At 38.3% G+C, this 15,954-nt stretch overlaps 1 protein-coding gene across 2 annotated transcripts in view; it reads left to right on the top strand.

Moving 5' to 3' along the window:
- The window catches only part of MTMR12 (myotubularin related protein 12), a 61,269-nt gene extending 56,332 nt beyond the window's left edge, over positions 1 to 4,937 (top strand). For both annotated transcript variants that reach the window (XM_026649038.2, XM_026649039.1), the window contains 3 exons: positions 586 to 753; positions 2,615 to 2,776; positions 4,034 to 4,937. In XM_026649038.2, coding sequence (XP_026504823.1) covers positions 586 to 753; positions 2,615 to 2,776; positions 4,034 to 4,606 — 903 coding nt within the window. In that variant the 3' untranslated portion in view covers positions 4,607 to 4,937. The remainder of the gene's footprint in view (positions 1 to 585; positions 754 to 2,614; positions 2,777 to 4,033) is intronic.
- Positions 4,938 to 15,954: the final 11,017 nt, after the last annotated feature.

Raw genomic sequence — 15,954 nt, 5'->3', positions numbered from 1 at the left:
GCACCCCTCCCCCATCCCTGGCTCCCCTCGCAGAGCCTGCACCCCCTCCTTTACCCCTACATTCTGCCCCAACCTGGAGCCCCCTCCTACACCCAAACTCCCTCCCAGAGCTTGCACCCCTCACCTGCTTCTGCACCCCTGCCCCAGGCTCAGCCCGGAGCCCCCTCCCACATTCTGAACCCCTCGGCCCCAGCTCAGAGCCCGCACCCGCTTCCGAATCCCAAACCCTGTCCCAGCCCGGTGAAAGTGAGTGAGGGTGGGGGAGAGCAAGCGACGGAGAGAGGGGGGAATGGAGTGAGCAGGGCTTTGGGAAAGGGGCTGGGTAGATCCTGGGATGCACTTAAATTCAAAAAGTGATCTTGTGCATAAAAAGGTTGGAGGCCACTGTCTGAGACAAAACAAGTGGGTAAAACATTTCAACACAATTCACTATAAATCCAGATTGCTGTTTTTAGATAGGTTTGTATTTGGAGACATTCAAATTATTTAGATGTAAACCATCTGCATGATAGGCCAACGTGTGGTGTCTTTATTTATTTATTTTTTTTCCCCCCTGAAATTGATTTAATATTTCTTTTTATTTAGGCTCCTGTTTTTCTGCTCTTCTTAGATTGTGTTTGGCAGTTGGTACAACAGTATCCTCCGGCATTTGAATTCACTGAGACTTACTTAACTGTCTTATCAGACAGTCTCTATATACCTATTTTTAGCACCTTCTTCTTCAATTCACAGCATCAAAAGGAAACTAACATGGTAAGGGTGTACTTTTGGGGAAGTGGTGTGTTAGACAACCCTTTTGCCAACAGTATGGGTAATATTTAACAAAAATTGACTGGCATTAGAATTAGCTACAAAATTATGTTTCCAAGGAAAATTTGAGGGCAGTGTGATCTAGAGGAATGAACACAGGGTGTGGAGTTTGGAGGTGCTGAGTTTTGATCCTGATTCTGCCATTGACTTGTGGCTTTGGGTAAGTAATTTCATCTCTTTGGTGTCGTCAAACTGTAAAAGTCAGATACTTGAGCAGGAGTGTTAAGATTAATATCTATAATGTTTCAAAAACAGTGCTATAGATCTGTTTTTGTTGCTACTGTTCTATCAAAATAGGGATTTATTTATGGGAATGTAAGACTTTAAGAATAACTAAAATATCTTTAAAAGATGTCTAGTACTGCTACAGCTGTGGACTGGCTGCTCTGTATTCCATGGCCACAGAATTCACTTGCTGTAGAATTGTGCTCAAGAATCCACACTTCACTTCTTGTACATTTCGTGTAGCCCCCTTGATAGCAGAAAACCTTGAAAACATGAATCAACTGTGAATCAATGCACGTCCTTCCTAAGTCTACAAACAGCCTGAAAAAATAGCTGATATTCAGTGTCCCATTCATTTATCTCAGTGGTTCCCAAACAGGTTCGCGAAATGTTACAGGGGGTTCTCGGGAACAGATTCTCTAATGACGGACAGAGCTGTCCCTAGGGACCACAGGCAGCACGGGGCCAGCAGCCCGGAGCCTCTGGACTTCCAAGAGCTAAGCAGATCAAAGCAAGCATATCTATTACATTGAGGAGATTTAAATTTCAAGACTCCTTGTAAGAAATGGAAAGGGAGGTGGATATTTTTTGCTGTTTTTAAAATTAAATAGGCAGCTAGTATTGTTTTTAAAATTATTATGAAGAACAAGTTTAAGGTTTGTTGTACTGTGTGTTGTTTGCCTGGACTGCTCAAGACCTGAATGCTTGTGTAGGAAGAACTCTTTGAGTTGGCTTCTTAAATACCTTCATGCTGTTTCACATCTGATGCTCCTTGATGAAACATAGGAGCCTTGTCTTATAACAGGCTTATTCAAAGTGATACAAGCTATGAAAGTGAGATTTTTGGAAGAGTGTTGCCATTTTCATAATGTAATAAAAATACTGTAATGATAAAAAATTAATAATAAATAGTGTGTAATAAGCATGTCATAAAAACAAATTTTATATTTCCAGGATCACTGCTTTTATAATTTGTATTCAGGTAAAGGAGAAAATCCCTGGAAATATTCATTTTTACTAGGGGGTTCGCGAGACTTGACATTTTAGTGAAAGGGGTTCACAGGTTGTTAAAGTTTGGGAACCACTGATCTATCTGGAGTATTAACTGTGATGTTTAAAATATAATTCAGTTGGCAACATTATCATTTTAGCAGACACACCTTTTAATGTGCTTATCTCACAATCCTAAACTGCCTCCCAGGTGCCACAAGCTCTGTCAGTCTCCTACTTAGCTTTCAAACCTCCAGTTTCCCTTTTGACAATCTTCAAGATGCAATTAGGGATTTTCACTGCAATAACCTGGCATGTTGAAAACCCAATAGGGAGACAGTGTAAAATAAAATGGTTAATACCAAAATAAACAGAGGTTACTGTATAGACTGCATTAATATCTATATTTAAAAACCTCTTTTTTAAATTTTATCTGAGTTTACTGCAGAATCCAGGGATCTAGCTGCAGAATTGTCCAGCTTGCTACCGAATATATAGGGCTTTGTCTAAGATTCTGATTTCTCCTTAAGAGTCTTGTGGAATTCTGTTCTTGACCACCTCTAACTAATTGTTCCATTTGTTTTGGCAGTCTAGAGAAGGCCACAATGCACAAAGCAGCCATTTCAGGTTTCTCACAGTTTGGGATTGGTCTGTGCAGTTTGAACCTAAAGCACAGGTTTTGCTCAACAACCCTCTTTATGTGGAGAAGCCAAAACTGGACAAAAGTCAGCGGAAAACTACACGATTCAAAGTAAGATGTTTGATCAACGTCATTCAGAAACCATAAAAATACATTTTCCACTTTTGTGCAAGTCATTTATACTTGAGACAAATATACTTGGAGCCAAAACTTACACTGTATTTGGTGAGATTTAAAAGCCCACATTAGAATCCAAAGGATTCTGAGACCTCTTCTTGCACTAGCAAGAAGCAGATCTATTTGATCTGCCTCCTACTGCTGCAAATGACTGCAGAAACACTTAGATGGAAGAGCTAACCTGGGCTACTATGTATGGATCATTAGTTGGCAAAAGGGTGAGTGTAGTGATAACTTCAATATATTGCTTATTGTAGTGCCAAAGCATTTATTGCCAATCTATTTAATAGACACTTTATTAGACTTGCTTTGCTGTGGTTCATGAAACATCTAATCCAAATGCATAGCTTAATTTTAAATCTGATGGATTACCTTAATCTGAGTTTGATCTGGTAACTAATGGATCTGTTACAGTATTTTTAAGATTGTCATGGGCACCCAGTTTTTTTGTTATAGGGTAGTAAAAATTCATATAAAATACACTTGGTTTCTCTCATGGCATTGCGTGGTGTCTAACTAGGAGTTTTTCATCGTAAATTTCCTGGGGCTGGGGCTAAACGTTCTGTTCTGTACTAAGACCACTAACTGCTCAACAAATAACTATGATGAGTATCTGGACAGCTACATCATTATGCTGAGAAACTGCAATTTGGAGGCTGAACAGTGTGAAAATATAAATTTTCTTTAGTGTGCATGGGCTGCTTGAAATCATTGCTTTACTGGAGTTGTTTTATCACTTTTAATCTCTACAGCTCCCTAAAAGTGCTTTTAAAATCTGCCTCTTATTTTGTTGAAAAAAAGACTTCATGCCCCAGAGATATTGAGTTGCTGTAATTGGAGATCAAATAAGTGTGAATTTCAGTACAAGGCAACAAAACTAGTATTGTACTAAGTCTTATGAAACCAAGCTGACACAAACGGGCTTTTTTTCTCTGACTTGGTGCATTGGCTGCCTCAGTAGTTTGTATATTGTAACATCGACCATATACACAGCAGACAAATGTATGGGTTAAATAATGAAGGGTTAAATAATAAACCAGCATGGCTTTGTTTACCAGTAGGTGTCTTAGTAATTCAGCATTATTTGAATATAACTTTTGTATAACGTGGCTCATTTTCAATGTAGAGTATAGTTCCAGTGCAGTTTACCTCAGTGCATTTATTAATTTTTTTCTTTATTTTTTTTTTAAGCATCAACGACAGCTTTCTTTGCCACTGACGCAAACAAAATCTTCTCCAAAAAGAGGATTTTTCAGGGAGGAAACTGATCACTTTATTAAAAACATTCTGGGCAAAAGAATTAGCAAACTGATAAATTCTTCAGATGAGCTTCATAATAACTTCACAGAATTCTACGATAGCTGGCACTGTAAACCTATTGACTTTCATGGACTTCTGCTGCCTCACATTGAAGGGCCAGGAATCAAAGTTTGGGCACAGCGATATTTACGATGGATTCCTGAAGCACAGCTGCTTGGCGGTGGCACAGTTGCCACTGCAACTAAAATCTTGGACATGATAGAGGAAGTTCAGCGCTTACAGAAGAAAATGGATGAAAAACATAGTCTGACAGTCCCTCAAGGCAGGGAAGCTCTTCCAATGCTGAGAAATTCTGCCCGTTTGTCATCCTTGTTTCCATTTGCTTTGCTTCAGAGACATTCTCTCAAGCCAGTTCTGCCCACCAGCACCTGGAAAGACTTGGAAGATGAGGATGACTTGGCCAAGAGAGATGATGAGTTTGTTGATTTAAGTGAAGTGATTTAACATGACTCAAACTGAGAAAGTAAAGTATTGGCACAAATTTCAGTGAGAGTTGTACATGTTAAACTTTAGGTTTAAATGTTATGCTGTATCTTAATGATGGAATTCTTCCCTTCAAGTGTCTGCATCTGACTTCAGCCAGTATGCTAAAATCTTAACCTAGATCTTTAGCACAGAAAGAACCAGCTATCATAATTAATATTTTATATAGTCTGTGGAAAGACATCGATATACTTCCATTTCAGTCTAGCAATGTTTACTGCAGACAGATTTTACATGGGTTCAAGAGAGACACTGCTTTTTTTATGAAGTGGCTGTACTGTAGTATATGTCCCAAAAAAAAAGATAAGAAAGAAATATAAAATGGCTATCAGCCAAAAGGAATTAAGCTATTTCTCTCTAATTTATGTCCTTGATATGAAGCTCTGCATAACCACTAAGGTGATTACAACATTATTGGAAGTAGTTGGTTAAACTGACTTTGCATAATCTTTCTCCACAAGTGGTAAACTGGGGAAAGGTGGAGAATTGTAAATACTCATATACAAACAAGTATAATCCTTCATTCTTTGAAGCTGAGAAAAGACCATCCATAGTACCCAGGGATTATTCTTCTATACCTATTACATGATGAGTTGAAATTGTGAATTGGTCATCCACTTATATTCTGATCAATTATTCCTTCTTGGCCTATAGAATTTTATTTTCCATGTGGTATTGTAATGGGCAGTTTGGCTGTTTTCAGCCTTGGTATGTGCTTAGCTTAAAGACCGGTCAGTCGCAAGGGCACTTCACATCACTAGTCTTACTCCTCATGCCCATCATGCAATACAGTCCTGCTGCCATGATGTATTAAATCCTAGATGTTTGCTGCTAATAATAGATAATGGTCAGATTGAAAGACTCAAATTTACCAGAAGAATCTCCTCTCAAATGGAGTAGGACTTTCATGCTCGTCTCCCAGTTTGATGCCATTTGCCTTTCAAGGCTTTTTGTAGCTTGCACCTTCTCTGCTAATAGAAAAAAAAATAGTTTTATACCCCTACAATAAAGCTGGACTTGTTTTATAAACTTGTGGCATACATTAATTATGAATGTTGCCTTCATGTAAAAGCTGAGTATTAGAATCCAGTTGCTGGATTTTGGCATAACAGTACCTCAGTGATAAAAGCCATATAAGAAATGCCTGTCATAAACCTCTTGCTCTATTGTGTATATACTCATTTTTTTAATGCAGATAATTGTACTTTGTAAAATCCACATTTTTACTCTTTATGAAATATCATATCTATGGTCATTTTGCACCCTTAAATGCAGAAAATAATCCACAAGATGGAAGTAAGTCATAAAAGCCTTTACTTTGGTGAAAGGATTAATAATACTGTGTGCTAGGAAACTTGCATCTAAGATTGGTCAGCTCATAGTAATCAGGAATGTTTAACTGGATTGCTAAAGAGGAGTCTTAAACTTTGCACTGAATTATATTTCTTATGGACAGCAGATCCTGTCCCTTTCCTTGCTTCTCTGTAACTGTTATGAACCCAGATTGGTCTGCTAAAATGAAATACACTGATCAGGAGGAAGATGATGGAGCTGGATGCCAAACTGAAGCTTCTCAAGTCATGGTTGCCTTACTTCTTAATAGTGAAGCCTATTAAGTAAATTAAGCTTGCAATATATTTTTTTTAAATACACTAGCACTACACTTATTTTCATAGTGCATATGAGCCTTCTTAAAACTAGCACTTGCCAGAATTGGCTGTCTTGCACTCTCGTCTTTCAAACTATAGATTTCGATTACTGTAATCGAAAATCAAGTGTCTCAAATATGTATGCAATAATCCCTCTACGAAGTAGTACAACCCATGCATTTTATGGGCAGCAGTTATCTTATATTCTAAGATTATAATTACTTGGATTTCAGATTTTTAAAACACTGCCATTGGAAACTTTAATTTTTGTTCTATAGAAAGATTCTATTTGTGCTTTTGACAGTCAAATTATTCAACTGTTGTAATGTGTTCAGTCATGAAAACTATGTATTTATGTAGGAAAATGGATGTCAAATATCTTTGTATAGAAAATTCTCAAATGGATTTGTATGGAGGATATATTTATGTGCAGGATGAGACATGGGAACACTTCTCTATTGTAAATGTAGAGTGAATGCCATTGTTATGAGTTCTGTTTTCTGCACTGTGGGATTGGAAATGTACTTAACTTTACAGACTTTTGGTTTTCTGTTTATACCTCAGAGTTTTTACACTGAATGCAAGTTACAGAAGCTTTAACAGTTTGTATTTTTAAAATCTTCCTATTTCTCTTTAAATAGGCTGTTTAGAGAGTCTATAGGTCAATAAAATGTACTGACTTCTCTTTAAATATATACATTTTTTGTGCTGAATACACACCAAGAAATTATTTAAACCACACACACAAGTTTTTCTGTATTGACACAAGAGGTGATTGTAGTGGTTAAACATCCTGTGCTTTTAAAGGCTTTGTATGTTTGCTAAAAATGAAAGAATGAAGCTAGTGTAGAACAATGCTTGTGACTCTTATTTCTGCTTTGCCCATAGTGTACGTGATCTGTCAATTTTAAATTTTGGGGGAACAAGGAGCTGCAAAATGAGACATCAGAATAGCATAGGGGTATGTCTGCAAAAGGAAACATTAGGCTCCTGTGTTGTGCTGCTTTATGATGTACAGAGGTGGCTTTTTATATTGGAAACTCAACTTAGAGCTTGTCTACCCTAGAAGGCTTTGACTAAATCACTTGTGAAACTGATCTGAAGAGTCGGTGTGAAAGCAGAGTAATTGTGAGGGGAAATTTATTTTTAGTTGCTGCTTTAAAACACCTGTTTAATGAAACCCGTAAATTATTTGAAATAATTGACACCATGATTTCTCAGGTGTGAGGTCTCTCAAAGCAAATGTATTCTGAGCTCTCAAGATGGGAACCAAGAAAGCTGGAAGCCCAAACTTGAAACTGTTGATTTTTCATAAGCAAAAAATAAACATAAACTTCTTTTAAAAAAAACAAGAACCTTTCACGTTATTTTTCTGCATCATGAAGTGCAATAAAACCCACAAATTTTAAAATCTTCTGTGGATACCTTTAAATGACCTGCCTAGGATGTATTTTCTCTTAATTATAATGATGCAGTTTTGTGACTCTAGGAAAGAGTCCAGTGTCTACTTTCAGCTCTCACTAGAGCTGCATGTTAACTGCTTCAGCATTTCATGACTGTACATCAGATCCTAGTCAGAGCAGTGCCCTCTTCCCCATCCCACAAGTTATAAGGATCAGTAAACTTAAGCCATTTATGACTTTGTAGCAATTCCATGAACACCACCAGGAACAGCATTCTGTGTAAGGTAAGTGTTATTTAGGGTGTGAAATGCGGGGCTATCAAAAGATTTAGTAACATTGATTGCAGGCAGTTCAGCACCAAACTGCTGAAGCCTGAATTAGAAACTCTCTTCGCATTCACATTGAAAACCCAAGCATGTAATAAGAAATTGAGTATTTTAGAAAAGTCAGATGCTTTTAGCATTAGGTGTCTCATGATGGCATCTACTTATTTTTTTTATTTTTCTCCAGTTACTCAAGCTGACTGAGTGTGGCTCAGGAGGCTTCCCATGTCACATTTAATATTTTCTGCATGAATAGACACTTGCAGGCATCTGTCAAGAACGTTGTAAATTTCTTTGTGCTGGACTGAAAGTACCAGTTTAGCTAGATCGGTGTAGATCCCCACACTAGACCATGGAGAGTGTTCGTTCTTTAGTGGGCGGAAGAGGGAGAGGAGTAACCAAAACCCACAGCATTACAGCCGGGAAACATTGCTGAAAGAAAACAGCTGCACTGGCCAGGAGAGCTGTTTCCTGCCGGAAGCCAGAGTGGAGGCCTATTCTTAGGTCGGGACAGAGAGCAGACCTTCAATAGGCCTAGCTGATGATAAAAATTACTTACTTAAACGCATGCTTTAAGTCAGGGTTTCTCAGACAGCATTCCTTTCCCTAAGGAACAGTGTTCTCTCCCTTCTCCCCGATACATTCATAAAGAGAGGAGGAATCCCCTCGTGGAACAGCTTTGTAGAAAAAAGTGAGGATGTTCAGTTTCCAAAGTTCACAATTGTCTTTCTTGCCAGCTCACATTACCCTTCAAAAACATTATCAAATTGAATATTGCTGAGTCTTGGAGGAAAATAATCCATATACAAAAATCTGAGATGACCTCCCCCCCACCCCCCAATTGATTTGCTGTTTGACAAAAACACACCTCAGCCTGAGGGCCTCCTCATCCTACCACATGCCCCTCTGCCTTTTGGTCTTGTCTTATTGCTGCTTTTATTCTCTGGAAATATATTTTGTTTAGTGTATAATCACATTCTGTAGCATTACTGGGTATTTTGTAGAATAATCTATAGCTTCAGTCCCTTCCATTAACACTAGTTGCTCCTGTACAAAATATCAAGGAACTGAGCCAGATTTTCAGAAGTGCTCAGCATCAAGCAACTCTCCTTTTCACATTTCTGGCCAGATTTTCAAAATAGCTCAACACATTAGCTAGGTTTTTAAAAAGAGCTCAGTACCCACTTACTTTAGTGTCTAAATGGGAGTTGAGCTCTTTAGGAAAATCTTCCTCCAAGATGCTCAAAAAATGAATAGGCAGTGCACTTCACACACTTTACACTGGCTGATAGCAGTGGCTGGAATATGAGTACAAATGCTGTAACATCATATTGGCATTGAACAATCACTCAGTTGAGGTGCACTAATCCAGTTCCATAGCAAAGATTCTAAAATTTTACTTACTGTTTTTAATTCTCAACATACACATTTTATCCTTCCAATAAAATAAACTAGGTATTTTCTATAATATATTACCTGGTTAGTTACATGGATTGCAAGAATAGGTAGCCAAGTAGTATTACACTAGTTTGTACCAACTTCAGTGCCTGCACTCAAGTGTCCACTACTCATGGTTTTCAGGTTAAAGAGCAATGTGAAGTGAAAACCAGACATGTTTGGCTAATTCCAGATGGCCTTTCTTCTTATTGAAGATTGCTGGGGGAAGCTTTCAAAAGCACTTAACTTTCAAATGGAATTTGTGCTCCTAAATCCCATAGGTGCTCTTGAAAATCTTCCGCTATCTTGGAACAGAAAAAAAGCTATCTAGAATCAGCCAAACATGTCTGCAACGTAAAGGGAAAACTAGAATTGTCTTTTATTTTGGTTTATAATATACATACACTCCCTACATGCTTTTTGTTACCTCTGTACGACACAAATAATCATTCTTTCATAGCCACTTTCTTTCAAACTTAATGGAAACCACTCAGACTTGTAAAAATATGAGTTGTTTTTAAAACTTGGAAAATGCTATCTGAATTCTACTTATTGATTCTGAAGTCATTATGAACATTCTAATTAACATGCAGCTAACTCAAAGTCAGCACTAATCTACAGTCTTGTTTATTGTAATTTTTGAAAAAAATAAAATCACGAAGTGTTGAATAAATACTTCATTACACATTATTTAAAGTGATTCCTATACTCTCCAACTAACTGCACTGGAAACAAGCCATTTTCCTTTTCTGTTTTTGTGTTTCTAGCAGGCATTATCATACAGTATCTTTTTATTTATGCATGAATGTGATGCAGAAGTAGTAGTATACTTTAAGTAAAGTATAATAGATGCTCAAAAATCTACATCTTTATTAAATCATCAAAACATAGGGAAATAGATGGATGTATCTGTTTCAGTATGATCCAGGGTCACAAAACAAAAGAGCACATCTGCCACCTGGATCCTTTGCTCCTTATATAGAAATCCAACCTCTTTGCTACCGACTGCTTCCTCTGCATTAGCCTGCTCCCCACTGAACTTTCCAGGTGGGTTCGCTTTCCTAGGAGAATCTTTACTTGTATGCTTTTCTGGGAGCTATTTAAGTTTGAAAGACCATTTTTCCAGGTGATCCTCCATCCTAACTGGTAAGTATTCTTATTTCCCCCCTGCCTCTTCTTCCTAAGAAGGTGGCCCATCCTCCCAATAGAATATAGCTATCGTGTGTTGTAGATAGTCAGGCTATGGTAACTAAGACTGCTGAATGGATTAAAGTACAGCGTCCCACTGCTCACTGCAGAATGGAACATCCCAGCTCTAATCTCTGTGCTGTAACACTTAAAATAAGGAGAACAGAAAAATGTACTGAACAAATACTTGGCAATGATGTGAATGGAAAATGCGGTAACTGTAAAATATGGTCATGGTCATGGTCAGAAAAATGATCAGCAGATCCTCTCCATACATCTTTCAATACTTTTTTGCTCTGCAGTGAAGAGCAAATACAGCTATCATGCAAAAGAGTGAGAGAGGTTCTATTCTGCCTCATCGGAACCATACATTCTGGTTATGGCAAGGGGCACACTGGGAATTTACTAAGACGCAAGGGCCACCACACCTAATGTGCACATTAATTCAAATTTTATTGTAAATAAATGTAAACAGCAATAACTGGTTGTACTTAAACTCCCTTGGGAAAATAACAGAATTGGCTTGTGTTGAATTTGCCTATAAAAGGCCTTCACAGCCATTAAACAATAGCAGACTTGGGATCTGGATGGTTTGTTGAGTGGCCAATTCCAGCCCCTGACTTTCTGAGAGAGATTTATGAGCAACTTAGTGTTTTCTAAGATGGTGACCTTACTTGTGACTCAACTTGCAATTGACTATCACCTGCCATAGACAGGAATAGCAGGGACTATTGAGGTAAATTAAATCCACTGTTAGAGAAACATTTAAATGTTCTAGTATTGGGTAGAGGCCCTGTGTATAGATAAGGCCCCTGGAGTTCTGCAGCTAATAATGGATTCTGGAAATGGGCTTAAATGTAATTATGATAGCCACAGAACACATTCAGTCTGGCAGCAGGTACTAATCCTGCATATAGATGTTCTATAATAATACCTTTATACATTGTTAAGGTAACTACAGCATACACAAGGGATATTGATTGTTAAAGTTAATACACGTTCCATTTTTAAACTGATAAAAACACCTTTGTTTTGTTCTGAATGTTTTCTCTTTCAGATACTAAGCACGCATTAGTAGTATGCAGTTCAATAACACTAATCAATGTATTTTTGGACAGGTTCCATGCCACGTTTAGGGCTTATGTCCCATCCTCTGTTTCCGTTGGTGTCGAGGTTTGGTGCAGTTGGCCATTTTGAAAAAAATTTTAAATTATTTTTTATGTTTGAATAGGGGGAATGTTGCTTGCTTGTGCTTATATACATTTGGTTGATTAGAGAAAAAAGGTTGAAAGAATAGAGTGAGAGAGCTTAAAGATTAAAAAAAGCTTTGATTAGGTTTACAGGAAAAAGGAAAGAGAGGTTATTAAACAGAAGAAAGAATGTTTAGTTAGGTTTAGAAGGAGAGATGATTTTAAAGGACTAGTTTGGCATGTTATTAAAGAATAAAAAACATTGAAATGTAAAAGGTTTATTAAATATAAAGGTAGGTTAAAGAACACATGGCAGAAAAAAGGAATTTTATAAAGTGGAGACTGTTTAGTAAGCACATGGTAAAAAATATAATGGTAGGTTAATAAAGAAACATTTAAAATGTTAAATATAAAGGTAGGTTAAGAAAAGAGCATTTAAAAATATAAAGATAAGTTAAAAGAGAGAACATGGCAGGAAAAGGGAAAAGAAAGCCCTTTGCAAAAGGCAAAGACAGGCACCACGTGGTTGAGTCAGAGAGAGAGAGGGAGATCTTACCCTTGTGAGTATTCCTGAGTAAAGAGAGAGCTCCCAAGGCACACAACCCCTCAGGCTAGTTATCTCCACCTTTGGGTCGGACCAATCAGATGCTGTTCTACAGCTGCATCATAGAATACGTTTTCCTGAACCAATCCTATAGTCCCAAGATTTTTAAACAAGAGCCATCTCCCTCCCCTCCGCTCACTACCACCCTCTTCCCCTTTAACTGCCTTACTCTTATCTAAAAAAACAGACCCCAAGCAGCTTTCCCACCATGTAGCACTTTTACATTGGTGCTTTAATAAAGGTTAAAACCATAAGCCCTTAGTAACAGTTTTAAAAAGTTTTTTCTCTATGCTTTTGGTGAGGACAATTTGAAGCTGCAGCAAAAGCAGCTTTGTTAGCCAGTGAATTAGAGATAAAGAAGGCTTTAGATGTCCAGAACGTAGAGATAAGTTTGTTTCTTTTCAAACTTTTGAACAAAAGCAAGTAAAAGTTAAGTTTTGTAAAGGAATAAAACTCTGTTTTATAATAATTTGAAAAGACAAGCCTATTTGAAGAAACTGCCCTTTATTTATAGGTGTTTTAATAAAAAATGAGCATGCAGAAACACCCTAGAGTTAAAACCACAGACAACCACTTTATCAAAGTAATTTATAGTAACAAAAAAAAGTTTTCCCCTATGCTTTTGCTAACATAGGCTATTTTTTAGGGAGGACAATTTGAAGCAGCCTTTCTAAGTTAGTGGATTAGAAAAGAAGACCACTTTGAAAGACAAGCCTATCTGAAGAAACATCCCTCCATTTAACACTTTACATGTGTGTTTCAATAAAAAATGAGCATGCAGAAGCACTCCAGGGTTAAACCCACAAACCCTTGTAGTAAGATGAGGCCCTGAAACATAAACTCTTGGCAAAGGCCCAGTCTGAAGCCTGAACCAAAGTACTTCCAGGCATTGCTAAGCAAAAGCTGGACTGTGAGCCAGAGGCAGGCCCCACTCACAGAAGTTGGCGAGAAGAGGGCTGCTAGAAGCAGGTGCATCCACACATAAGTGCTAATAAGAGGAACTTGTGCCAAGATGGCATCAGAACACTCCACAGAGATAACAAGGAACAGGCAGGCGCATCTTAAAGACAGGGTCAAAAGGACAGCATGATGGATAGATCTGTTTGAAACAACGTGATCAAAGGAGGAGACAGCACCCTAATGAGTCAAGGGGCTGTACCTCAATACGTCAGTAGGGATGAGTAATCTGTCCTGTAACTGTATAAAAGTAGGTCCCGGAGTGCAAATCTTTGTCTGGCCTAGGGGGCAGTGGAGTGTCCCGCCACTGACTGAGCTGTGTCCATTGCCAGGGGGCACAAATTCGTAGTATGTCTTGTAGAGTCTATGGGAAACTATTACTGTGCTTCATTTGACAATAAACCTGGCTCGGGTTCCTTCGTACCTTACTAGAGTCTGTGGTCTTTGGGGGTTCTCTCGGGTTCTGCTGTGTTAGCTATCTGCGCAGAGCCGGGGCAGCACACAGAGGGAACACGCACACAGCCGACTGTTATCATCATCAAACAAGAGCAGAGCACCACACCGGTAGCTACTGACAACAACCCTTACTAACAAAAAGTTTTTAAAAGCTTTTCCCTATGCTTTTAGTGAGGACAATTTGAAGCTGCAGCAAAAACAGGGTCTGTGAGCCAGTGGATCAGAGATAAGAAGATTGCTTCTTCCCCCACTTTTTAACAAATAGAGGTGACAGTTATATTAAGTCTTGTAAAGGAATAAACACTTTGAAAGACAAGCCTATATGAAGACACATCCCTTTATTTAACATTTTTACAGGTGTGTTTCAATAAAAAATAAATGAGTATACAGAAACACCCCAGAGTTAAAACCACAGAACCTTAGTAACAGCTAGTTTATATTCCCCTTATTCTGTAATCCAGTGGATCAGAGAGAAGTTTATTTTTCTCCCCACTTTTTAACAAATCCATGTGAAAGTTATATTAAGCTTTCATTTTCTTAGGACTTTAGATTTAAGTGTGAATTTTTCTGTTGCATTATCAAAATGTCTTTGTTTTTAAATGTTTGCAAGCTTTGCAGGTACAAACTCCTGTGTTTGTTTTGGGTCCATAGATATTGTTAAAATAATACGTTGCAGGCTGGAGCTGTGGCTTTCTCTACATTTTAAAAACAGATAAGACTAATTAGGCTAGCCAGTGATCCAGGCACTATAGAAATATTAACAAAAGCAAACTTAAAGATACTTTGTAGCAGTGCCTGCAAAGCAACAATTACAATTTTGTTTATCATTATCCTATCTAAGCCCCTAGAGAATATATATATATTTTTTTTATAAAACACTTTTATACAAACTGTAACCCTAGATGCTGTACAGCATTAAATAATATGAACCAGTAGATGAGAGACCTGAGACATTGTTGAAATCAGAGGTGTCATGATTAAGTCCTAATGCAGAGGGCCTGGGGGACGGGGGAGGAGGGGAATGAAAAGGTACAGCTGAAGTGGAAGATGGTATGATTTAAGAGCGGTTCTGGGGCTGCTTTGCAATGGTTCAGATGCCCCAACAGCCTATATCCTTCATGCATAAGTGCCAGGGTTGGGTGGGTCTTTGTTAGAGGAACAGGCCACTCATATATCTCTTGTTGTTGACAAACTGTAAACTAACTGCACGTATACTATGAGGGCAACCTACTTCCCTTTTGACAAACCCCACACCCCTTGAACTCCATAAAAACACGCATCATACTGCACATGACTTACGAGGAGAGGCTGAGGGAACTGGGGTTATTTAGTCTGCAGAAGAGAAGAATGAGGTGGGATTTGATAGCTGTTTTCAACTACCTGAGGGGGGGTTCCAAAGAGGATGGAGCTCGGCTGTTCTCAGTGGTGGCAGATGACAGAACAAGGAGCAATGGTCTCAAGTTGCAGTGGGGGAGGTCTAGGTTGGATATTAGGAGAAACTATTTCACTAGGAGGGTGGCAAAGCACTGGAATGGGTTACCTAGGGAGGTGGTGGAATCTCCATCCTTAGAGGTTTTTAAGGCCCAGCTTGACAAAGCCTTGGCTGGGATGATTTAGTTGGTGTTGGTCCTGCTTTGGGCAGGGGATTGGACTAGATGACCTCCTGAGGTCTCTTGCAACCCTAATATTCTATGATTCTATGATTTTCAACTGATATTTTATTTAAAACACGCATCTTTATTTTATTTCACAACACACCCTCTTTTGGTCCCAAAACGCTCTAACTTTTAGTGTTTTTTCTTAGTAATTTGCCAAATGAAGAAGATGTTCAACATTTTGCATTAAACATTTATCTGTCGGTTTGATGATTTCATCTAAAAAGTTATTTGGGTCCTTGGCCTCTGTCACTTTGTCCACCAATTCTGCCCCTAGAGATAAATGTTCCTGGGTTAAACAGAGGCACTGCAGTGCGTATCCCGTGATGATGATATTTAACGCACTCTCCATACACAAACTGCCGCTAATTTCTTTAATTTTACAGTTCACATCATCTAAAGACCAGTACACGCAGTCGTGATGCCTCTGACCAGGGGCATCTATAG

This window comes from Terrapene carolina, unplaced genomic scaffold (genome assembly GCF_002925995.2).
Source record: "Terrapene carolina triunguis isolate 2854851 unplaced genomic scaffold, T_m_triunguis-2.0 Scaffold69, whole genome shotgun sequence".
Classification (NCBI taxonomy): domain Eukaryota; kingdom Metazoa; phylum Chordata; order Testudines; family Emydidae; genus Terrapene; species Terrapene triunguis.
This window is presented reverse-complemented; position numbering and strand designations above follow the sequence as displayed.